The sequence below is a fragment of the Atractosteus spatula genome, chromosome 7 (genome assembly GCF_055471065.1).
Source record: "Atractosteus spatula isolate fAtrSpa1 chromosome 7, fAtrSpa1.hap1, whole genome shotgun sequence".
In the NCBI taxonomy this organism is placed as follows: Eukaryota; Metazoa; Chordata; class Actinopteri; order Semionotiformes; family Lepisosteidae; genus Atractosteus; species Atractosteus spatula.
Window position 1 is genome coordinate 11,930,629 of NC_142712.1, and position 27,126 is coordinate 11,957,754.

The 27,126-nt window shown below is 36.9% G+C and overlaps 1 protein-coding gene across 1 annotated transcript in view; it reads left to right on the forward strand.

Moving 5' to 3' along the window:
- Positions 1-27,126, forward strand: part of LOC148830470 (protocadherin Fat 3-like) — a 58,277-nt gene that overhangs the window by 7,830 nt on the left and 23,321 nt on the right. The window contains exons 4-14 of the mRNA XM_088919885.1: positions 880-1,090; positions 1,619-5,698; positions 12,177-12,373; positions 12,650-12,803; positions 13,922-14,155; positions 16,104-16,493; positions 16,849-17,063; positions 17,355-17,492; positions 18,341-18,484; positions 20,487-20,684; positions 21,428-22,226. Of these exons, the coding sequence (XP_088776011.1) occupies positions 880-1,090; positions 1,619-5,698; positions 12,177-12,373; positions 12,650-12,803; positions 13,922-14,155; positions 16,104-16,493; positions 16,849-17,063; positions 17,355-17,492; positions 18,341-18,484; positions 20,487-20,684; positions 21,428-22,226 (6,760 nt within the window). The remainder of the gene's footprint in view (positions 1-879; positions 1,091-1,618; positions 5,699-12,176; positions 12,374-12,649; positions 12,804-13,921; positions 14,156-16,103; positions 16,494-16,848; positions 17,064-17,354; positions 17,493-18,340; positions 18,485-20,486; positions 20,685-21,427; positions 22,227-27,126) is intronic.

The following is a 27,126-nucleotide window of genomic DNA, read 5'->3' on the forward strand; positions in this document are numbered from 1 at the left end:
AAACTGGAAAGAAGTGAGTGAGTTGGCCTTTAACATGCTCTAAGCTAATTTACACTTGCCTCATTTCCTCATAAATATTTACAAAACAGACACATTTCTGAAGACTTGATTTCTGTCCAAGAAGCTTCTCTGTGTAGTTTTGTAGAATCCAGAGGTGTGCAACATCTCTGATTTTAAATAAAGCAATGCTTATGCAATTATTACTTTAGGCTGACAGGTACGTAATTCTACATCAAGAAGCAGCATCCTGAAACAGAAACTTAATTTATTTAAAATAATGTCAAAGTTGTACGTATGGTAGTAATAAAAAATGATTTACGTCTGCCTGTTTCTGTTAAAAAGAACATGTATAAAACATTTTCTGGAATAGCAAATTGCTGATTTCTATCAGTTGTGTTTCGAATGTTATGTGGTCACAATGAAATTGAAATTAATAAAGATTGAGGCCTAAGATGAGTTTGTATTTTATTTGGAACCACAATATGTAGTCATTTCAAGTTAATAAACACAGATGACCCTGATACAGTACCATTCTAAATTGGTTCTGTCTTGCTTCATTGTGCTTTAGCTGGAGAGTTTCACAATCGTAAGATATTCAATAACTTCAAGAAAGGATCTTTAAAAAATGTAATTATTATAGTGGTATTTGCATTGCACATTCAGCACTTTAAAGAGATGAATATTGAAGAATTTAAATGGTGTACTTCCCCAACCATTGCTCCTATTATAATGTTATTATAAATATGCTTATTTCTCTTCTGAAACGTTTTCCAAATACACAGAAGCACAAGTCTCATCAGTTAGTGTTCAGGAAAAGGTTGTGGTGGTGTATTTACATACATGTTCTCATTTTACTGCACTCTTATCTGATACGATTAGGTGAGAGACCAGGAATTTCCATATCGAAGAAACTTGGCACGGGTCCTTGTTTATGTTGAGGATACAAATGACCACGTCCCCTATTTCACCAGTGCTCTTTATGAGGGGTCTGTGTTTGAGTCAGCCGCCATTGGGACTGCCGTAATACAGGTCACAGCTTTAGACAAGGATAAAGGGGAAAATGCAGAACTCTTATACTCAATAGAAACAGGTAAGAGACATCTGATTTCTGACAAACGTTAAGCATAGATGTCTGGAATAGTCTGGATTCTTGGCAATAATTCTGTTTTCATTTACAATCATTACTGTATATAAAAAGGAAAGCTTTCATTAAAATACTTTGCAGTTTGAAATGATACTGATACAATGTTCAAAAGTTGGAAAGAGGTTAAAGGTAGTCTTTTGTTCTAATTGTTGAGCTGATTCCTTGAGAAAATAGTTAACTCATACATATTTAACTATGTATGTAGCTCACACCTAAAGAAGGCTCCACAGCCGAAATGTTGTGTTTTCTTTCCTCTTTTTTTCAGCATGGAGTAAACCTATTGTTCCTTTAACTATGTATGTTACCTAGTAACTGAAATTATATTGCAAGTTTAAACTCCATTTTAAAATAAAAAAGTTTATAAATAATGACTATTAAATAAGGTTGAAGGATATGAAATGGATACTTCTGTTAATTTCAGAGATATTTTGCACTTTATTCTTGTTTATTTAGTTTTTTTTTTAATCTTTTCAGGAAATACTGGCAACACTTTCAGGATTGAACCAGTGCTGGGCATCATATCGGTCGCCAGAGAGTTGGACCTTGCCTCTATTGGCCATTATGTCATCACCGTGAGAGTTACTGACAACGGTTCTCCTCCATTGGGTGCTACTACAATGGTCCGGATCTCAGTGACCCTCTCTGACAACTCCAGTCCAAAGTTCCCTCAGAAAGAATATCATGCTGAAATCAATGAAAATGTGGTTGTTGGTACATCAGTCATTCTAATTGCTGCTGTGAGCCAGTCTACTTTGATATATGAAATCAAGCATGGAAATAGCGAAAGAGCATTTAAAATTAATCAATATTCAGGAGTCATTACCACTCAAAAACTCCTTGATTATGAAACTGTAACTTCATATCTGTTGATCATTCAGGCAACCAACATGGCAGCAATGGCTTCTAATGTTAGCGTTAATATTCAGATCATTGATGAAAATGACAATCCCCCAATATTTCAACAGCTAAGGTACACAGGAAGTATAAGTGAAGCTGTTCCCATCAACAGTGTTGTTTTGTGTTCTGACAACAGCCCCTTGGTTATAAAAGCTACGGATGCTGACAAAAACCAAAATGCCCTCTTGGTATATCAGATAGTAGAAGATACAGCTAAAATGTTTTTTACAGTGGATTCAAGCACGGGGTCCATAAGGACCATTGCTAACCTGGACCATGAAACATTTGCAAGTTTTCACTTTCATGTACATGTAAGAGACAGTGGCAAGCCCCAGTTAACAGCAGAAAGTCCTACTGAGGTCACTATCCAAGTAATTGATACAAATGACTCTCCGCCTAAGTTTTCTCAGGATGTCTACGAAACCATTTTGTTACTTCCAACATACGTAGGGGTAGAAGTTCTCAGGGTTTCAGCCACTGATCCTGACTTAAACGTCCCATCTGAACTTATTTACACCTTAGCAGAAGGAAGCATAGACCATTTTTCAATGGAATCCACCAGTGGCATTCTTACTGTAAAGAACAATAATTTTTCTAAAGACCGCTATCGATTTAATGTGAAAGTTTCTGATGGGAAGTTCTCCAGTACTGCTTTGATCACCATATTAGTCAAGGAAGCAATGGAGAGTGGTCTTTACTTTACACATAATATGTATTCTACTTCTATCCTTGAGAATAAAACCAACATTACTAAGGTGGCTGTAGTCAATGCTGTAGGAAACCGCCTGAATGAACCTCTGAAATACAGTCTTTTGAATGCCGGCACCAAGTTCAGGATTAAGTCAACATCAGGAGTGATTCAGACAACTGGAGTTCCTTTTGATAGAGAAGAACAGGAGTTTTATGAACTTGTCGTGGAGGCTAGCCGTGAACATGACCTTTTGCGAGTAGCAAGGGTGATGGTAAAAGTCCAAGTTGAAGACATCAATGATAATCCACCAGTGTTTGTTGGTCTTCCATACTATGCTGCAGTGCAGGTAGAAGCTGAACCTGGGTCTCCAATATATCGAGTCACAGCAGTGGACCGAGACAAAGGGATTAATGGGGAAGTGGCCTACTACTTAAAGGATGATCATGGACACTTTGAGATCAACAGACATACTGGTGACCTCACTCTGAAAAAAGCCTTTGAGTCTGACTTGTCCAATGCTGAATATGAGGTTGTTGTTTTTGCAAAAGATGGTGGCTATCCTTCTCTTTCTAGTACCATTGAGTTTCCAATCACTGTGGTGAATAAAGCCATGCCTGTTTTTGATAAGTCTTTCTACGTAACTTCTGTTAATGAGGACATTGTGGCTCATACACCCATTCTTAGTATTAATGCTACCAGTCCTGAAGGTCAGAACATTATATATACAATAGTGGATGGTGATCATTCTTCACAATTTAATATTGACTTTGACACTGGGATTCTAAGTGTTATTAATTCACTAGACTATGAGGTCACTCCGCTGTTTCGACTGATTGTAAGGGCAACTGATTCCCTAACAGGAGCCAGAGCTGAAGTTGATGTGGATATAACTGTGCTTGATGTAAATGACAATGCTCCAGTGTTTGAAAAAATGTTCTACAAAGCAACCTTGGCCGAAACTGCCATGATCGGGACCCCTGCTGTTCAAGTTGTGGCAACAGACAAGGATTCGGAAAAAAATAACATAATGCGCTACCAGATTTTTTCAGATGTATATAACAGCACTGACTATTTTCATATAGACAGCAGCAGTGGGCTGATATTGACAGCTCGCATGCTAGACCATGAAGTGATACAGCAGTACAACTTTATTGTTAGAGCAACAGACAATGGATTCCCTCCACTAAGCAGTGAAGTATCAGTTACTGTCTATGTGAATGATATGAATGATAACCCACCAGTCTTCAATCAGCTACTCTATGAATCATACGTCAGCGAACTTGCTCCAAAAGGACATTTTGTGACCTGTGTCCAAGCATCAGATGCAGACAGTTCTGATTTTGACAAACTAGAGTACAGCATATTGGCAGGGAACGAGCGAATGAATTTTGTAATGGACAGTAAAACAGGTGCCATCACATTGTCAAACCACCGTAAGCAAAGGATGGAACCCGTGCACAGCCTGAATGTTTCTGTGTCAGATGGTGTCTTCACTAGTACTGCCCAGGTCCATATTAAGGTTCTCGGAGCAAACCTCCACAGTCCTGTTTTCACTCAAAGCGTGTATGTCGCAGAGGTCCGGGAAAATGCAGCTTTGGGCTCAAAGGTATTCCAGGTGAAGGCAACTGATGTAGATTCTGGACCATTTGGACAAATCACTTACTCATTTGTCAATGATTTAGGTAATGATCAGTTCTCCATTGATGTCAACGGTCAGATTACAACAATGGAAAAACTGGACAGGGAAAGCCCTGCAAACAAAAATATTATTCTGACTGTAATGGCTTTAGATGGTGGTGGTAAAGCTTCCTTTTGCACTGTCAGAGTGATATTAGTGGATGAAAATGACAATGCCCCTCGCTTCAGAGCAGTAGAGTATAGGGCTAGTGTCAAAGCAGATGCTGGGAAGGGTTTCCTGGTCACACAGATTCAGGCTCATGACCCAGATGATGGAGCCAATTCTAGGATTACTTATTCGCTTTACAGTGAGGCACATGTTCCTGTGGTGGACATTCTCGAAATAGATCCTGACAATGGATGGATGGTCACAAAAGGTAGCTTTAACCACTTGAAAAATTCTATCCTTTCATTCTTTGTAAAAGCTGTCGATGGAGGAATTCCTATGAAACATTCTCTTGTACCTGTTTACATCCATGTCTTGTCTCCTGAAACAATAATACCTTCCTTCACCCAGCCACAGTACTCTTTTACAGTCCCAGAAGACATCCCCATAGGAGCTGCACTTGGTTCTGTCCACCTTGCCCTGGGACAGGCTGCAATATTTACCATAGTCAATGGAGAAATGGGAGAAAACAACCAAGAAGAAGTGTTTGTAGTTGAGAAGGACACAGGTGTCATCAAGTTAGACAAGGCCCTTGATCATGAGGTGATTGATGCCTTTCACTTTAAAGTCTCTGCCACTATGAAGCAAGGGCGTATAGACTCTGTCACTGTTGTGGATGTGGAAGTAAAGGTCCTGGATTTAAATGACAACAAGCCTTCTTTTGAAACAAATATTTATGAGGCAGTTGTAATGGAGGGAATGGCAATTGGGACTAAAATAATCCAAGTGAGAGCCTTGGATGCAGATTGGGGAGCAAATGGGCAAGTCACCTACAGTTTAGTTCCTGCTCCTAGCACAGAACTGGACTGGACAACAGAACCTTTTACAATTGACAGCACCACGGGCTGGATCACCACTTTGAAAGATCTGGACCACGAGACACATCCCTCCTATATATTTGGGGTGATGGCAACAGATCTTGGAGAGACCATTTCTCTTTCTTCTACAACAACAGTTTCTGTAGTCATCACAGATACTAATGACAATGCTCCCAATTTTGTGGAGGAATTTTATAAAGGTTCAGTAAGAGAAAGTGATCCTCCGGGGGAGGTGGTAGCAGTGCTGCACACACAAGATGCTGACACTTCTGATATCAACCGCCAGGTCAGCTTTCATATAACAGGTAAGAGCTGTTTTGGTAACAACAATCTTTCTAGTTGTTTGGCTGCTAATTAAAATTAAAAAAACAAATTCCACCATTAATGAATATGTGTATGTTATATACATACTGTATCATTTAGACTTTTAATTCTGAGAGACTGATGGATGCATCCAGAATCTTAAAAAAAACCTGGAACACGACATAATGTCTGGTAACTGCCTGATCCAAATTCCTGATTCTGTACAACTAAATTTAGACACAGAAATAGGCAAGGTAGTAATTTCGCAACTGGTGAGCCTTGGAAATTGGCTTGCAATGCATGGTTATGGTGGTAATTCCACCCCCTTCCCATAACAGACCATTTTGTTTGTCATATGAAGGCAAAATATAAAATTACATGGTAACATAAATTGATCTGTAATGTTTAACTTTAAATTATGACATGCTGTAAATAATATATTATTGCCAACTGAATTTAAAAAAAGTTTAAAAATAATGATCTTTGTATTGCTGATATTTGAGAGACATGCAGGGAGTTTTTTACAACTTTTGATGCTTATTAAAAGCAGACAACATATTCTTGGCCTTATTCTACAAATCCTAAAAGTTTAGAAAACATGTAAAAATACATATATTCTGTGTACCACCTGAGGAAACCTGTCTTGACTGATACTGTTACTTTCTGTTACTTGACTGTTACTTTCAATTTTAAAGATATGTTCTGTGTTAAACCCTTTTCATACTAATGATAGGTGGAGGTGCACTTGGATTAAATGCAAAGTGCTACAGCAAAATTCAGTATCAATCAATAATCAAGTATTATTAATGGCATTTGGATGCCACAATTGACTACTTTAGCATGTGAAAAACTAATTAAGGGGTTAAGTATTCAAGAGCTAACAAGGGAACGGATCAATGGTAACAGGGCCTCCACCATATGGAATGGATGCCCTGTGGGTAAAACATGCTGTTAGAATATAGTGCATTAACCTGGTATGTACTGTATCACTCTTCGACCTGATGTTTAAATTGGAAACAGGAAGCATAGAATTGTTTGTTTTTCCAAGCCTGTAATAAACTATTTCACTGCTCTAGAACAGATGAAGGTAAAAGGCATTAATTTAATAAATACATTTAATTCTGAAAATGCACAAATAAATTAATACAGAAATTAAAGAAAATATAAAGTAGTTAAATGTAAGGTACAGTAACTTTCATTGGTAGCCCTCTTTGCATGCATGTGGGATGCATTGATCTCCTTTGCAAAGATGCAAGGCTTCGTTTCATAATGGTACTTTAGTGCCTTCAGCGTGCCTGTTTATGCAGACAATTGCAGTGATGTGTTTCATACTTGATTAGCATTGTATTTAGGGGACAGTGATGTATAAAGCTGTATGGCTGATTGCTAGTAGTGCTTGTGAGGCTTTTGCACAGTGTTTTGACGATGGTACAGAAGCACAAGTTGGTTTCCAGCCAAAAGGTGTCAAAACATTTTAAGAATACCATTAATGTGCTCAGTCAGAAGACTGCAGTTTATAGAATTTACTTGATCCAAAAGTGAAAAATTAATTAATTAGGACACCCTTAGGGCTGGGGATCTGCACAACTATGTTAGTGGAAAAAGTTAATTAAGCAGTTTGGAAGAAGAAAATCTTGTAGCATTGCATGCTAATGGGCACTGAAAACTGACAGTGCTTGGAACTGTGACTGCTAGCACTGTTGGTTGAGTTACTCCTAATGGCAAAAAAAAATGTCAAATGAAGAGGAAAAAAGATGCAATGCTTTAGGTGATTTGTTATTAACCTACTGTCGCAAGCCATCAGACTCAATATTTAAAGAAAGCGTACTGCAGATTTCCTGCAGTTTATCCAGATTATCATATGTAAGGGGCAGAGAAAATTATTCCTGTCCTGTAGCTGTTTTGGTGGATCTGACTTGGCATAATTATTTCAGGTTCAGTTGTGAAACAATTAAATATGATAATAAGAGTCAAAGGACTCAGCAGTAAAAAAAGAGCTCTTGTTTTATTAGAATGAGTCATACTGGGTAACTGCTTTAAACCTATTTCTGTAGCATTCATGCAAAGTTAGCTGCAACTTTGTGTTGTGTTACAGCTGAGCATATTAAAGATACCTTGGAGATCATAGAACATCCTCATTTTTAAGTTCATGCAACATTAAAATTGAATCTCTGATTCTGTAGTAGAGGTCTGAAAAACAGACATACAAATAATTCAATTTTAAATAATGCCTGTAAAAAAACATTGTACTTCAAATTGAAACTGCATTGATTAATATATATATATACTGCATACAAATATATTAATATAGCTCTTAGTTGCCCATTAGGGAACATTGGCCAGACTTCTGAAATGCTTTGTTTACCTTGTATTACAAGAAAGCTGTGTCTACAAACCACATACAGGTAAATTCCCCCTAAATAATTTAAATTAAACTAAATTTTTTAAAATAAATAGAAGCCAAACAATTAGGGTTTACATGATCTCAGTTCTTAGATGTGCTACAGAGTATGTAGTGCAATACAGGAGACACAATGATTAAATCAAGGTGTTTTTTTTTTTGCTTTCACAGTTCATTTGTAAGAGAGCCACCTAAGACCAATGGGAGGTCAGTCTAGGAGTGTTTTGTATCAAATTGCTTAGGTGCAACTTTTAGTATGAGCAGACAGACTATACAACACAAGAAAATGCATATCATAAAAACAAATCTCCCCCAGTGACAGCTCACCTGAGACAGGTATGAGGATTATTCCTCATTAATTATCTCTCTGACAGACTTTATGCCTTGCTGACATGGATAGGAGACACAGCACTAGAGCGAGGTGTATTTTAAGGAATAATCTGACAAAAGTGACAGGAAGATTGTGGATTATGAGCATTGCTATTTGCTATTTGGTATTACTTAAACCTTAGAGCAGTCTGTTCCCCATTGTGTTTAAATCAGCAGAATGCAGGAAATGCACTATATACTGTACACCTGATAAACCTATTTAAAGTCATTACTCCTCATATGGTATTCATTTTTAAACCCTCCTGACAGATTACTCTGTATTTTGTTCTACTAAAATACAGTTTGTGGTGTCAGTATGTGAAGCTTAATATCAGTGGATAGTAGAGTGATGAAAGCATGGAACATTTTAAGCAGGGATTTTTAAGGATTCATGCTTTGTTGTTACCTGTGTTGTTTTCCTTGTTTATGCCAGTTTAGGACTCTTAAAACCCCATGTGTTCTGTTACATCTAGGTTTTATTGTGAGGTTCAAATCTACAATTATACCTGCAATATAATTATACCTACAATTACACCTAAAGCTTTTCCTTTGCCTTTCTAAGGTCTTGTTGGCACAACAATAGGTTAGATCTGGTCTTAGCCTAGGAGAAGCAATTGATAGATAATGTTTTTCTTTAAAATGACTGAAAAGGAGAGTGAAAAAAGGCACAAAACATCACTCACAATACCAACAGGTCATTGTCGATGAGAACAGTAGGCTCCAAAAAAGTTGGATGTGTTTTGCTTCTTTCTCATCACATGTATTCAATCTGCTATTAGGGCTTTTAAAAACCAATGAATAATTGCCACTATTGAAGTGCAGTGCAGTTATTACATAGTATGTGGTAAGCCTGTGTTTTTTTTTTTTGGTGTTCACAGTATTTTTCCAGTGGCACTTATAATCTGTGCTGACAATAAGAAAGAAAGACAAAATAATAGGTTTATTATTATTAACAGTATTTTTATTTGCCTTTTCTGGTTTTGTGGTTTCTGCTTGCTTTGTTATGCCTCTCCATTCGCCTGTGTTATATGTAAACTTGTTTAATAGTATGTTTCATACATTGTCAAGCTTCTTTCATTGTGTAAGTGACAGGTGATAAAGTATATGCAGACATTTAGATTAAATTCTAGTTTCATTGAAATCCTTGAGGTCAGATGGCAAAAATGATTGCCTTCAGTGTGAGACAACTCATACAGTATTAATCAAGGCGCCCTTGTGTGCCTTGTGTGTTGGTGTTGTAGGTTTCAATTCTTCTCTTATGTCCAGAGGTTTAGGCAATATCTTTTTGATCCTGTGGTCCTGGAAAGCATTTGAATTCCTTACTCTTTTGATTTCAGCAACGGCAGCAGCTGTGTTGTGATTTGATGCTTTCTTCCTCAGTTATGCCGACAGCGCACTTGGGCATGATGGTTTTATTTACCCCTTATTCACATTGTGTGGAGAGCATGTATTCTTTTTCTTTCACTATTACATTGGTTACCCGCCAAGCCGTTTAATGGTGTGGAAAAGCAATATTGCTGGTTTCCATGTCAGTGTCCTGGGTAACCATGGACTTTTCCGGGTTGCCTCTTTGTTTTTCCTTTCCAGGAGCTTTCAGAGCAATAAATCCTTGGTTAATTACAGTGCTTATCTCTGAATAACCACTGTTTAAGAACACTTAATACTAATGTCTTTGTGAGACATGTCAGTTTTCTTTTCAGGCCCAAACACACCTACTCGACAGTCTCTTGGTGTTAGTACAACCCAAAATCACAATAATCTCTCACTGAAATAATCCCAAGTATAATTAAATTCTCTTAGTAATGAAGTTCAGAGTGAACTGTAGCACCTAAGGAGACATAGCAAGGAAATATAGTTTTAGGTCCATGCAGCCCCCAAACCTATTAAATTGTTTCAGTGTGTCGAAGAGAGCACTGCAAATATAATAAAAATATATGTTGCCATTTTATTTCTACTAGTTATTTTTTGTAGAAATCATAAAGCAAATGATAGTATTCCATATTTTGTTTCACCTATTTATGATTGGTCTGAAATAGTCCTTTGCATAAAAGTGCAGCACAGATTTGTGTGCTCTATCAACACTTAGGGCATCTTCCATAATTAATACCACAAAACTCTTATTGTTGTTGCTTTATTATTTGCAAATTGTTTCTTTATAATGTTCGGCAACTTGAAATAGGAACTCACCTACTCCTCTCTTCAACTGTGATCAGGTGGCTGAAAGTGTATGTTTTTGTCCGTGCATTGCAGACTATGTTGTGCAGCCTTAATGCTTACGTCAGTTGTCCACAGCAGTGTGGTGCATTCTGATGGATTTTTTTTTTCCAGACAGAAATCAAAGGCTTTAAGCTAAAGTGAAAGGACTGACAAACTTTCTCTGGAGTATTTATGTAACATTGAATGCAATTATTGTGTCAGTCTAGCTAGGGAGACCCAGAGTAGGTAGCAGGGTTTGTCCTTTATGTTTTCAGAGAATGCACTGCTAAAACTGTGTGTTGGGTAAAAGCACTTTTCTGCCTAAAATCATCTTTTTTTTTTGCTGAGAAACATTTTACTGATCAGTAAATGTTTTGGGTGTAAGAATTAAAATTACATTCACCAGGCAGTGTTCTGTGAAGGAGGCGTTATGTGTTGAGGGAAATGGGATCATTACAAACAGAACTTTATTAACAAGAGCTACAGATCCAGCAGCAGTAATCAAAACCACACTGGAGGTCATGCCTTGTGCTTCCTGTCAACACGTCAGCTCAGTTCATTCTCTCAGGCAGGGAGAATCTCAGCGCTCAGCAAGTACAGCTGGAGACTGCAGTGTCATTAGCACATGCAGCATAAATAATGGCCTTGACTAATTATTGTGGAATAATACTAGTCAAAACCATTTCATTGTATGTAACAAATCACTTGAGAAGCACCGAGTTCGTTATGTGCTTGACCTTAATTAATGGCTCAGCTGTTAATTCAAATATTATGTCCAAATAAAACTCTAATTATAATTATTTATCCTAATATCCTGTTAATGTCAGACTCATGAAATGTAGGATGAATTGAGGTCATAAAGTTATTGCATTTTGTATTTTAAATCATCCTGTGACTACATTGCATCAAAATTTTAACGTGACCACATTTATTTTTCATTTTCTTAAACTAAAAACTTAAAACGTTCCTTGAATTAATCTTGGTAATCAAATTTTGTGCAGAAGACAGAAATGCTCACGTACCAGAATCAGATAGGAAAAGCAATATCTGTTATGTTACAATATTAAATTATGCCCTACTGTACATCAGCAATATGAGTAAAATTGAGTTTACAAAATTGTCAGCATCTTGCATTTTGGCAACCTGTGATACAGTATGTGATACAGCAGATTCTCTTGATTCACATGAAAAGTAAATCTGTTCTTCTTTATAGTCATTTCCATCTGTATGTAGTACCTGAAAGTGAATCCATAAAGATGGATTTTAATCAAGAGCCACATGCTCATATAAAAATACAAAGCAGTACACCAAAAAACTAATATTACCTCATTCTTTTTTAAGGCCTGCTGTGTAAATTCATGCCTGGGCACAACAAATGAAAAATATAGAGTTTTTCTTCATTTTTGCAGGTAGATGATGAACATGCTGTATGCTGAGAAACATGCTGTATTTAAAGCTGAAACAATTAGTAAAGTCTTCAGGCTTTTTTCAATCGTGTATTAATTTCCTTTCAGGAGGGAACCCACGGGGAACATTTGCCCTAGGACTGATACAATCAGAATGGAAGTTGTATGTTAAGAGATCACTGGATCGTGAAGAGCAAGACATGTACCTTCTTAATATCACGGCTACTGACGGGCTGTTTGTAACAAGGGCAGTGGTGGAAGTCACGGTGATAGATGCCAATGACAACAGCCCTGTTTGTGACCAGGTCAGCACTTTGTAACATACTAAAGCCTAAGATGATTGTTACATTTCCTGTTCCCATGAACAATGTCACTTCTGCTGTCTTTATTGCCATTGAAGATTTAGAAAGGGAATTCTTTTGTGGGTGTGTAATTTCTGCTGGGGGCAGTGAGTGCTGTATTCTTTCTATTTTCATATATTTTATATATTATTTTCATTTTCTACCATCTAGTTTTGTTTTTCAATTTTGACATTTTGTGCTTTACATTTGGTATTAATGTGTTACATTTATTATTAATAGGTGCTATATACCAGATCATTTCCTGAAGATATACCCCCAAATAAAGTCGTCCTGAAGATCGGAGCTACGGATGCAGATATTGGCTCCAATGCTGAAATCCAGTACTCCTTACATGGGACTGGAGCTGAAGACTTCTTTTTAGATGCAGAAACTGGTATGAAGATATCTTTGGTTACACTACATTTAAGAAATAGTTTTGAGGAGGCTGTTTATGTTAGATCTAGATATGTTGATTACTGTAGTTTGGGGATGTTAATTTAAAAATCCTTGGTTTCTTACACATTCCAAGCATTTTGCTCACAACTGAGAAATTCAATATGCAGTATATATAATATGCACTTCTTAGATGGCATGCACATCTTGTATAATTCATAGTTATAAAATGCAGTATGAGGGAATAATTTCAGGATACGTTTTTAATTGCTAAAGCTGTATAGTCTTAAATTGAGTATGCTGGATGCTTTGTATATAACGTGTATAGCATGCTTAAATTTCTTTTAAAAATAAAAGAAGTAATGAAGCTCAATATGCATTTATCATCAAGAAGCTCTACAGTAATATAAAACAATAATAGTGTAGAGCTATTTTTATTATTTTATTGTAAGTGATAAAATATTCCCATCTATTATATGTCCTATTGCACTGATAAATAAAATAGTAGAATTGTAATCTGGTAGGTTTACTTCCTCCAGGGGAAAACATTGCGTAGGTGCATGCAGTGAATGATTTTGTTTTTGATGTATTCCTGAAGAGGTGTGGGATGCAGACAACGAACCATCCCCTGATTTCACAAGGATAGGCAGCACATTATACTCATTACAGCAACAGACAAAGTAGCCCTTCAGCAATGAGCCATTCTTGCAGTCTCTTATGAGAGTTCTTCTACATTCTTTTGGAATTGAACCACAGAGACTGAGAACTGAAGATGTGCCTTCCCCCTCCTCCACATCCGATGTGGCCTCTCTCCTAGGTTGTCAGGGGCATTCGTTATGTTATTCTGTCTAAAACCAAAAGAGGCGGATTGAATGTAGAAAAGGGTCAAATGGCTTGTATCTTATGCACTGCTGGTGGCCTTTGATGCAGTCTTAGCACAAACCAACTAGAAATCATGGCACCTGCAGTGCAGATATTTTTCTCATTACTTTCCCATTACTGCACTTCTCAATATTTAGAAATGACTTGCCTGTGCTGTATGTACAGTAGAGCTGTGCTTCCTCCGGGGATAGTAGAGTAGCAGCAGTAGGCAGGCGCATTGACTTAACTGTTTTCCAGGTGAGCTGAAAACCATGTCTCCTGTGGATCGAGAGAAGACACCAGTGTATAAAATGACAGCCCGAGCCACAGATGGAGGGGGGCGTTACTGCAAGTCTGACATCTTCTTAACGATTGAAGATGTGAACGACAACCCTCCTGTGTTTTCAGCCAAGCGCTACACGGCCAGCGTTTATGAGAATACTGCAACTAAAGCTCTGTTAACTAGACTTCAAGCCAATGATCCAGACGTAGGTGAGTCACTATGGACTGTTTTTCTTCTGTTTTTATTTAGACCGAGATTCAGAATCATCATGTTCCCAATCATAGCAATTTAGATGAAATAGAAACTTCTGTGTTCCAAGGAACCCATTTCTAATCCACTAGTTGAATTCTCCTTTTAAATTCTCATATATCTAATATTTTTATCTTGAAATTGTTATACAGCCCACTTTTTACAAATAGTGGCTCGCCTGAAATTGGCAGTCCTTTTTTGTTCTTTATACAGTAGGTCCCAATAATTAATTTACAGAATAATCAATCACAGGATATGAAATGCTTTTGAAAGGATAATGGGGCAGAGGAAGTTGTTATAGTGTTCCTGCTTTTTGCCTATATGTAGCAAAGACAAAGACACGCCTTAGTTATAACTTACATACTTTTCTGTCAAAGGCAGTTGTTTGTTTTATGAAAAAGCCAATTAAAAAGAATTGAAGATGAGCACAAAACAATATTCTGTTGTGCTTAACTAATGTAGACAAAGCCTCTGATTTGCAAAGCTGGCATTGAATACATAAACTCTGCAAGTAAATTTGAAAGAAAATCAGGCCACTCTTTGTACTGTAGATCCTCAAGGCATTGCGTTTCCAGTCCCTACATGTTTGATTTCTCATTTAAAAATGTCATCTGGATCAACTAAACTACTACATAACTTCAAGGTATAATGTCTTTAGCATTTTATAAATGGAACTTATAAATATTACATGCCTTGTCTTAATGCCTTCAGTTTATGAGCACTTGAATGCCCTAGGTTATTACAAGTGTTGTTCTAATCAATATGCTGATAAACTAATGAACTATAAGAAATGTTTTTTGGATGTAAAGGAAGTGTGAATGTGAGCCAAATACCACTTAACAGAGGATGGTTCAAGAACAAATGGTTTGGACACTTGAGAATTTGTGAAAGCAATTAAATAAAGCTTAATGTCTATTGGGTTGTTATATCGAGATGGACTGAAACCCTGCCAAATCATGCTCTGTATTACTGTCCCTTTGGCACCTGTACTATAGTCCTTCACAGTCAGCTGTTTTATTACAGCTACAACTGTTCTGCAATTTCCCTTTTCAAATTGATTTTTAACAACGGATTACCTGTTTGAAGTTATAAAAGTATGAATAGGCAAATTACACAATACGGATGAAGTCACAACATTTTGAAGTTAATCCATCCCCTGTTGTAGACTGATATTCTTACCAGTTACCCACTGGTCTTATCTGTCTGCTTTCCTGTAATTGTGAGGCACTTTGGTTTAGTCATTCTCCTCAGCTAAGGAAAATTAGACATTTATATCTGTTATAAAATATGATAGAAATTAGTCCTGCAACTAGCTGGCTGTGACCTAGGATTCCTCATGTAGAAACACATAATTGGTAAAGTATTGTCTGGGTGAGGATGGTATTAGACATTTGTTTCTTCTCAGCCGGGACTCCTTCAACTTGTTGGGTGCCTACAGGCTTGCAGTGATGTCAGTGAGAGTTTTGTGACATTCGTCCAATCCTTATAACACTCCTGTCATTTGCTGTGGAGCTTGTAGTATGTCAAATAGCACATTCTCCTGCAAGCGGGCAAGTTGGAGGAGTTTATCAATGTATCTTATTCTGTTTTAGTCGTGGAGCTGTTGCTTTGGAGTCGTTAAGCAAATGGCTGTTGCATATAGGTTGGGTACTGTATATAATAGAAAGATAATATTGGCAATTCCAAATGTTTCTTTTTTTAATCTGGTTTCTTCAATAAATAAGGTATTCAAGTGGTATTAATTAAATTAATGATTACCACAGATATTAAAGTGTTCCCCCACATCTTTTAGACATCAAGCACAGAGAAAAAGGTGGAATCTTGTGTAATAGTCTTGAAAAAAGGACACAAGAAGATGTGAAAATATAAGAATTAATATTGGATATACCTTCAATCCCTCCCATCCAGGTGTCAACAGGAAGGTAGTATATTCTCTGGTGGATTCTGCAAATGGTTTCTTCTCAATTGATAAATCCTCTGGCATCATTGTTCTGGAGAAGACACTGGACAGGGAGCAGCAGGGTCTGTATAACATCACTGTGAGGGCATCAGACCAGGGCAAAAGCGTGCAGCTCTCTTCCCTGGTGAACGTCACCATTACAGTGCTGGACATTAATGACAATCCTCCAGTTTTTGAGAGACGGGACTATTTGGCTACAGTTCCTGAAGATGTGGCTCTGGGTACCGAAGTCCTAACTGTATATGCTGCAAGCAAAGATATTGGCACCAACGCAGAAATTTATTACAGCATCAGATCTGGCAATGGACATGGGAAATTTCAGATCAATTCCCACACAGGTAAAGGAGATTGCAAGTTTTATGTCTAGCTAATCTGTAGAATAATAGCAGGTTATAAACTGAGAAAGTCCTCTGTGTTATTTACATGGGTGATTAGAAGTAAAGAAGGTTTTTGAATGTACACACGCATCTATAAGGATAAACATTTGGTTTGGTGTCATATTTTGATTTTCTCATGATGTGAATGACACGTAAATGAAAACTACTAAATAAATGTGAAAGGTGAGTTTAGTGCTTATACAGTAGTTGTTTTCAAGTTTATCCAAGCTGCAAAATTAAATTGCCATATCTGTAAATCACTATCATCATGGTGAATTACTGCACGTTCTACTGGCTTTTCTTCTTTTACATCCAGGCACCATTTCTTTGTCCAAAGAACTGGACTATGAGACGTGTAAAGATTACTTCCTCACAGTGGAAGCCAGAGATGGTGGAACCCCTCCTCTGAGTGCAGTTACTTCAGTCAACATTAACTTGACAGATGTAAATGACAATGCGCCTGTCTTTAGCCGGGATACCTACAGTGCGGTTATCAGTGAAGACGCCAGCATTGGGGAATCAGTTGTCAAGGTATTCTAGCTGCTGCATCACAGAATGCAGAGATCCTGAAGAAATGCATGTTGACATACCGTACCCAAATGTCACCGAATCATTAGTGGGAGTATAATTAACAACAAATGTGCCAAATGTGAGGATCAGAGTTAAGATACCCCTGCAGCATATTAAAGTTGTACCAAAATGTTCATGTAGCTGGCTTACAGGTTGTTTAATACATGTTTTGGTATTTAAACATGAAAGGGCTTTCAGCATTCTTGTTGAAAGTCTGTTTTTTTAATCTAATCTGTTTTTTTACCTCTGCAGTTGATGGCTGAGGACATGGACAGTCCAGTGAATGGGCAGATTTTATACTCTATTGTTAGCGGGGATCGGGAAAATCAGTTTTTCATTGATCCAATCACTGGACTAATGAAGGTCAATAAACATCTGGACAGAGAAACGGTAGGAATAGCTTGCTGGTTTCCATTATCTGGCTGTATCATAAGTGTTGATTTATTGTGAATAATAGAGCTGAGGTATTGATTTTTAATTTTCTCAAACCTGCAGTTCTGCAGTTTTTAATTTACAGTTTTTCAGCTATATATTTTTGTCTTCTCAGAGGCTGTGCTTGAGAACATCAGGTTTATTCTGTGACTTTCCTGTTTAGTTCTAAAAGTGTGTAAAAACTTAACGTATTAGTAGTGAAGACGAAGTGTAGTAAAGTACCAGATGGAGGATTGTAATTATGTATATTCAAGCTTTGTATTTGTTTATACTGTATGTAAATATACATTATGGAGAAGTTTGTGCTTGCTAATAAAAATGACACTGCTGTCAGACTTGTATTTATATTTTCAGGACAATGTAGTATATCCTGTGAATGTTTCAGAATTGTAATAATTCCATACCCTACAGGCTCTGGTATACAGTAAGTATGTTCCCTGCAGCCTGAGACAGAAAGATCATTATTAATATGCTTGAAATATACCTCATCATGTAGTGAAGTAGAAAATGCAGTGTTTAAAAGGGAATTAAGGAACTAAAACATGTCGAGGCCAGCAAGAGGAATTAATGGGGAAAAGGATGCTGTGATTGATGCGTCTTAATTCCTCTGAAAAAGTACAACATCAGCAACCTTAGGAGAAATCTCGCAGGGAGACTGCATAGACTTTCAAGCCCCTACTAATAAACAGAGGACAGCAATAAAATCCATACTAATGAATTCTGTGCTGCATTGCAGGATTAAACGATGCTTAATTTCTTCTCTCTCTTCTCAATTTATAATTATTTGGCTGGTCCTTTCCTGGAAGGTGTCTGGCTATTCTCTGGCAGTACGGGCCCTAGACAGCGGATCGCCTGCCATGTCATCCACAGTAATGGTGAACGTTGACATCTCAGATGTGAACGATAACCCTCCCCTCTTCAACCCCTCCAATTACACCGCTGTCATTCAGGTAGATAAGTTTTCCGCTAACTAAACATACATATAGATCTGGCCCCTTTGATGCCCTTAAAGTGAAATAGATATGTCAAGTTTTGATCTGCTGTCTTTTCATAAAACAATCCATTTAACTTCTGGAGTCTATTTGGTCGCAAGGGATATATGATATATATATTTTTTTTTTAACTGTGCCAAACTAAAATGCAGATCTTCTGAGCATTCACAATGTTTAAAGTACTGAATGCAAACTGTGCAACTATAGTATTAAAATTAATAGCCAATATTTTTGCTGTTACCTGGAGTAATATGAAACATTACAACCTACAGTACAGTACACTACTTGAAATTTGTTAATGAAGCTACTGCCTTAAAAAAGATATATAGTATTCTGTCAATATCTAAAAATAATTATGTAAAGCTATCATGCTTATTCAATTACTTTTAGGCCTCAACGGCTGTTAATTTAAATTAATACATCTCTTTTGCGGTATTACTGTAATGGCTTAAAGTCACTTCTCAGGGGGATACATATGGTTTTGCAGACAGATTGAAAATGCTGAAATGTGATGTCTTGCAAACCAATGGTTATTAATTAATTTCTTTAGGGCCTTTTTTTTGCAAAAATATTGTGATCTGCATTCTATGCTAAAAATACTTTGGAACTTTCATTGAAGTCTGGAACTTTACTTGAAAAAGTAAAAATATACTTCTGTTTTTTAACTAAGTATCTGTATGCTCAATGCATGGTTATTCATTATAATATGGTATTTTAATGTTTTCCACCTTTCTGAAAAATGTTAAAATAATATAATTTAAGGTGTGTTAAATCAGCTTTACTATATTTTCACGTACATTTCTTTGTTTAATTTTGACCGTCTTGGTAAATTGGCAAAACAGTGAAAATATATCATTTTATTTCAGTAGAAAACATTAATATTCTAAGCCTTTAATAATTAGTGGAAGAAAACAAGTGTCAGATGCTCAAATATTTTTCAAAGTGTATTCTTGAGACCAGAAAAAAAGACATGCATCACTAATAAACTGAAAAATGGGTTTAACTAGACAAGTGGGACAAGCCATGCAGTGCTTTTAAAATCAAGATTATAAATTCAATTCTGTATCCAACAATTTCAGCAAAAGTAGTAAGATCAGCAAATCCCAGTTCAAATTCTGCTGAATTTTGAGCCTGCTGTAATTTGTTCAGTACAGTTACTGTACTTACTGTAGGTTCTAAGACAGTAACAATAGGGAGCACAGTTAGTCTTTAACAAATGATTTACAGTTGAAAGAAGTCTTAGATTTCCATGTCCATTTTTGGGGTTTAGATAAGTAGATACTGTACTGTATGTTTTATATTCAAAGAAACAGAAATCATTAAGATCACTTATCACAACTTCTCAGTATGCCAAGGAAAGCAGCATTTTTAAGAGTTCAATCATGTGTGTCAGAAGAAAAATTAAGAATAATAACCTTAATTTATAATTATAAGATTTAGTCTTAATAACACTATAGAGCTATTGCATAGTTCAACCATGTATTCTGAGATATCTTTTAAAAATGCATACGCAATAAAGTACCAGAATCTGGCAATGGATTTTGTATAAGAAAAAGTGACCAGGTGCTCAGAAATTGGGGGTGAGAGAAAAACAAGTTTTTCTATAATAATAATATTCTATAATAATAGAAAGCCCATTTGATGAGAAAGATCAAGGATCTAAAAAATCAAAACTTGACCACTTGTAATACCCATGTTAAAATTTTTACCTCTGAGGCGTTGAGAAAGATTGAAACAATCCAAGAGTCCTAAAATTGTTTGCTAAGGGCCATTTTAAATTGGTCTGCAAAAGGGTTATTTTTAGCAAAAGCTTTTTTTTCCTTTTTTTTCATGTTGTAATAGAGAAAATTCCATTACTGTTGTACCAAAAAAGTGTTCTCATGCACATACTGTATAAAGTTACATAAGTGTGAGCTCTAGGAAATGGGTAAACGAACTTGCTTGATTTTTACGTTGCCAGGAGAATAAACCCATTGGTACAAGCATCTTGCAGCTGTCAGTCACAGACAAGGACTCTTCACATAATGGTCCTCCTTATGAGTTCAGCATTGTATCTGGAAATGAGGGAAATGAATTTGCACTTGATCAGAATGGAGTACTGAAGTCCGGCATTGTTTTCAGACGGGAGGGGACAACTGACTACGTTATTTGTGTTCAGGTAAGAGGTTCTTACAAAATACCCTCTAAAATATTGATTTGTGTTTAGATTTTAATAATTTTGTCACTATTTGTTTAGAAACATTAACATTATACAGCATGTTTTGGGTCCTATTTTTTTGTTATCAAGCTGTCCTAATGTATTTTTGCTAATAATCTACAGAAAATGTAAGCTTTTTGCAGCTGTAAAGTTATAAAGTTATGTCAACTTTACAATTGCAAGAGAGTTTAGAAAGAGCGTTTCACTATGTCTGATGTTAGTGATAGCTGATATGATTGAAGTGATATGTCACAACATAGAAGAGCTCGAAGTAAAAAGTTCTTGAAGTTGTCTAAAACAATTCCATAATAACAATGACAACAATGCTTTGTGACTCCTCAGCAGAGTCATGGCTCTGTAGCTGGAGTCACATCTGACTGCATAACACTTACTCAGTTCAACACTAGATGTCAGTTTGCTGTCTCCATCATGGGAGAATTGACAATCATGTTTTCCTGGGTTGTGAGCTCTCTAGCCTCCACCTTGTGGGTGAACATCCCCAAGCTATTCTTAAACAGTATGATGAATGTACAAAGTGTAAAAGGGTCTCTCTTTTCTTTCATTGTTTCAGTCTTTTTTCAGTTTTAGTGGCATTTTTGCACTTCATCGTGTCACTGCATATTGAGATTTCTGTGTACAACAGGCCTTAAAAAAGAAAGTTATTTAATTGAGCAGATTTTTTTTTGTTTTTTTTCTTTCTCAAGGCCAAAGACTCAGGAAAGCCTCGACTTTCGTCTACATCCTATGTCTTCATCCGGGTGATTGAGGAGAGCATTCACAAACCCGTTGCTATTCCCCTGGAGATCTATATTGTGACCATGGAGGATGAGTTTCCAGGGGGTGTCATCGGGAAAATCCACGCCACCGATCAGGACGTCTACGACGTGCTCTCTTTCAGCCACAGGTACCAGCAGAAGAGCCTGTTCAAGATAAACCAGCAGGATGGAAAGATCATCGCCCTGGGGGGCCTGGACACGGGGAAGTATTTGCTGAATGTGACGGTGAGCGATGGCCGTTTTGCCGTGGCGGTGGACGTGATTGTTCACGTGGAACAGGTCACACCAGAGATGCTGCAGAACTCAGTCACCATTCGCTTTGAGAGTGTCACTCCGGAGGACTTCATAGGCCTGCACATGCGCAACTTCAAACGGACCCTGCGGAACGTGGTTGCCTCCCAGAAACAAGACACCCTTCATATCCTCAGTATCCAGCCAGTTGCTGGTACCAACCAGCTGGATATGCTTTTTGCAGTGCAGACATTAGGAGGAGGTTTTTATAAAGCTGCCTACCTCACCCAAAAGCTGAGCACCTCCAGGAGACATCTGGAGAATGTACTTCGCATCTCAGCTATCCTGGACAAAAACTGCTCGGGCCTAGAGTGCCAGGAAAAGCTATGTGAGCAGACGATCTCACTGGACTCCCATGCCCTGGTGACGTACAGCACAGCCAGGATCAGCTTTGTCTCACCCCGCTTTCATAGGAACACCAGGTGCACCTGCAATGGTGAGTGCATACAATAGTATGAAAGATAAAAGATTTGTGAAAATCTAATAAGCATAAATTCGGTAAGGCACATTTAGGTTTCTGTTTTCTTTATTATTAGGGCCTCAAAATTGTTCTCTTAATATCTTAGCATTCCACAAATTATGTGTTCGAAGTCATGGAGAAGCTGAGCGACTGCAATTTTGAAGGTTCATTTTACTAAAATTGACATTCTGCAAGCTGGTAAATGGAAATTATAGTTAACGTCAGCAATCATTCAGCTATGAGCTACCCTTTTTCCATTTTAATAATACAGGAAAACCTTGGTTTAACAGACTTCATTTTAATGGACTTTATCTGCTAAGTGGTGTTTTGTCTTTAAAAATAGAAATACCAGACTTTCTCCACAATAACAAATTGCTTACGATGGGTGATGTTTTTGTTTTGCATGCTTTAGCAAATTCTTGAAAAAAAAAAGTCATTTTAAAACTACACTAAAATGCTAACAATACGTAAAAAAAGCTCCTTAAATGCACAAATAATGAAACAAGTTAAAAATAAATACTGTACTTCATAGATTTAAAATTCATTAATAGGAGTATGTCAGTTGCTTACAATGGGTTTTTTTGTGTGTTGTAAGATTTAAAGAATTTTACACAATATATTTCTAAAATCAAAGAGCACATAAAATAAAGAGCTTGTATATTTTTGATAAAAAAGCTACATGATTAGTTTTCATTGAATGTTCAGATTCCAATTGTTAAAAAACTGAAAGGATCGAGAAAGCATAAATGTTACATATATAATTTTCTTGTATAACATTGTGTTTTGGGGCTGAAAAACATAATTCATCATTTAACAGACATTTGGCAGTAAAAATCACCACTTCCCCCCTGGTAATCTACTGAACTGAGGGTTTACTATAGTCTTCCCAAAACAGGAAAATGATCGCCCTTTCAAAGAGACTCCAAATTGGGTCCTGCTTTAATATATTTAACACTGCTAATTCAAGGGTTGGCTATGATTTGGCTGCTTTCTTTAGCAGATGGCACTTTAATACCTGATCAAATAGGATTCGTTATCTTAATATTTGCATTCTGTACCCAACACTGTCTACTTCACCACACTGTTGTTTGCTGGGATGGGGGATTGTGGGTGGTATAGCTTATTATAACAAAAAAAAATGTGTGCGCATAATAAATGAGATCAGTAATTCTGAGAAATATAAAGAGAAGCTAACAGTTTTTTCTGATGTTTTGTTTTACACTAGCCATGCAACTACTGTTTGTCCCTTAGATGTTTGATGCTTATTAATTGCTTAAGACGCTGTTTTATTTCTTGTTCTAAAAATATCTTTTAAATGCAAAACATGATCGCAGTGATATTTTTGTCCTTGCTTTGCAGGTTGGATTGTGATGGATTTTAGCTTCAAATCAGTGGTTTAGATCAGCTAAAAAAGTGACAGTGATTGATATCAAAGCCATATACTGTATTGGTGTATTACTCAGATGTGCTGATGTTTGAAGAGATGGGTGGGGAGTGAAGGTTTTTGCATGTGTGAAGGGAAGTATTTGCTAATCAAAAGCAGATCAGACAGGGCTTTATCCATATTAAAAAGCTTGGGGAGGTGGGGATTTTCAGTAATGCTTTTTAGTGTTGTGTAATTGAATCTTTACAGCTTGTTCAGGTCAATACCTGTAGTGATGCACTTTCCTATTTGCATTATTGATCGCAAATGGAAAACCTTCCTCTTTAAAAACATCAGATCCACAACAAATTAAAGCCCTGAAAAGTGGTGCCATGCATGCTTAAATAAATACATTTCAATCTCTCTGTTTAACCAAGTAGGTCAGATGAAAACATTTTATTATTTAAAAGGATGACCTATCCCAAAAGGATCACAGAAACAAAGTCTTACAAAATTGTAATTTTGACTGTAATATGATACAAATTGCATCACATACTGAATAAGCAATTATATACAGTATACAGTATATGATTCTACACTGTATTAATTAAATCTAGCAATACAATAATACTGTATCTTGTGATAGCAGAGTGGAGGATTTTATTACCATACAGTGTGTACATGTACATTGGAATTCTTATCTGTGCTGTTCTCTAAGGACATGCACAGTACAGCAGAAGACACAGTTCGACAGACAACACCACACAATGTAGGCTATACATTACAAAATGGTACATAATATGATATTCCTCTGATGCAGATTGTTTTCTGCTTAAGAAAATATTCAACATTACCTGTTGCAAACTATATTTAAATCTGAATTCATTTGTATTTATCAGTGATTAAGACTCTTCATCTGTAGAAGGGTGCTTCAGCAGGCTGAAAAACCTAACCCAGTGCATTTGATAAGGTACACCAGTAACAGTTTCTATTGCCAAGAGATATAACAGATGTTATGCGATAATGTTCAGCAGACATATTGAATGTTTGTGCTGCTTACCTTTTGGCTGTAGTGTTTTATTAGTTCATAAAACCCAAAAAACTGTTGAAAAGCATTTTAAGAGGCCTACTTCATTTTATAATTCAGAGCAGAATGCGTAGTCAGCTTGTCTTGTCAGAACATTTGAGATACCTGAACATTTAGTACAAAACCATAACATTATTTAGCAATATCAGGTTTTAGTGCTCAGGGAATTTCACTGTTAATTTTACACTGTGATATGGGCTGTGCTGTGATCGACTGGCATCCCATCTATGCTGTATCCTGCTTTGCACCTGTTGCCTGCTGGGCTAGACTCTGCATTGATATTAAACCCGCACGATATTGAAACTACACAAGATCTGGACAGTACATATGCTGTATGCAGAGCATTCCTTTATAAAATACATTGGGAGGAAGTGGTGTCAACATTTTTTGTCTGGGAACCGAGAGAGATAGTTTTAAATGAAAGCATCAGCTTCGATTATGCTTTTTGACAACAGTAGGTAGCAGGTTGAATAACAGTTTATAACGGACAATAAATCAAACTGTAGTTATGTGCCTTTTACAGCAGGATGAAGTCAACTGCCAGGGTTACAGCTGGAGGGTCTTTGAGCTTTGAAGCCTTAAAGAGCTGTGATGTTATTTGGGAGTCTCCTATTTTGTTGCTGCTGATTTTAGTAATTTTTATAACCTCAGAAATACTACCAGCTTCACCATCCCTGAAATTAAGAGAATATAAGGAACATTTACATATCAAGAGTTTGACCGAGTGCCCAAATATTAGGGAAACCCATTGTTAAATTGCATCTTAAGTCTGCAGTGTGTTTTACAGTCTTGAAACTCCCTTTGGTTTCAATTAATTTGTTTCAAAAATGTAATTAGCACTTCAGCTACCTATACTGGATCACACAGACTCCCTTAAGGGCTTCATTTCGTAGGCTTTAATAACATCCATACTGTTTTATGATAATCTTTATTATTATGAAGCAGAAGATTTTCATCTTATTTTACAAGGAAGTAGCATGGTTGTTAGATATATATTAGGTCAAAAGATATTAAAAATCAGTACAGGTTTTAGCATTGTTTCATTGCCATACCTTTTCCAATTTAGACTTAAAGAGTCGAGTTAAATGAAAGGTAATCTGTGAAATAGTATGCACTTAATATAGAAGAGGCCTGAAGAGAAGTGGTTCCCGTGAAAGGTCTCTGGAGTTGGTCTTGCAGCCACTTATCGCAGAACTTAGTCTATTATTTTATTTTAATGTATTTTTCACTTCTGTATTCCAACAGTGTTTTGAGATCTCTGAGATCTCTATGCCTATTGATTTAACTTTGAGAATGTTGGTTTGATGAACACAGCATCTCATCTTGTTCGTGTCTCTTGGGACGACAGCAGAGTGGCTGACTCCATTTTGCTGTTTCGTGATTTAGAATTTGTCATTGTTGCTTTTTCTGTGGCATGAGTTTTGTTTTCCTGTGTGCCTGCCTGCTTGGCTGCCACTGTAGGCTTCTAATCTGCTGAGGTGCAGACCGTTTGCGCCGCTTTTAATGTAAGGAACTTGTTAATCTGCAGGGGCTGTCTGTTGCTGCTAGCGTACTGGACTTTCTGTGGTCTCTGTGTTACAGGCTTGCTGTGCTGCTATACTGTAGATCTGTGTTTTGAGAACATTTCTTTTTTTCTACTACCTAAACGCCTACTTGTGTTTCTTCTTGGATGGCCTCTATATTGGTTACCTTGCATTGCTGCTGTGAGCTGACCTGCCTGCCTTCAGGGACTTCTGCTGATAGTGTGGTTTGTGCTGCTGTGGTAGAGGCCGTTGGGGTCCTTTCTGTCAGACGATTCAGGGTGGCAGTGCTGGATAACTCAATGTGATCTGGACCAGCAGTGCAGTTTGGTATCACCAGTGGTATTTTTATAGATTTTACTGTAATTTCCTTTAGGATTAATAACCGTCATCTCATCATCCCAGAGTAAACTTAAGATCGGAGTAAGTTACAGTACATGATAAAAAAAACCTATAAATATATTTAGATTAAAAAGTCTATATATAGTACTCCAATATAAAAATAACTCTAAATGAAAGATTAGTGCGATTTGGCCACATCCTTGACACTATTCTACCCCGTGCCTTAGTTTTTATTGTGGTTGCTGCTGAATTTCCCGAAAACAACAATGTCCCCTTGTAAGTGTCAAAATTTATTGTATTCCACTCTTCATTGTTAAATAACAAGGCCCTGGTACTCAATACATTTATTATTCAGAATATTGAGGCTTTTTTTATCTGAAACTTTTTACCTACCATGTACTGAATGTTTTTATTTTGTTGTTTTTCAATGTTAATGAAGTAAAAGGACAAGATATGGCTTAGTTGAAATATATCACAGCTCTGGCCATGGTTTAGCAGGCATTCATCATGTACGGTAGATACTAGTCTGCAGTACAAAGCATGCACTGTGATTTCTGTGCAGAA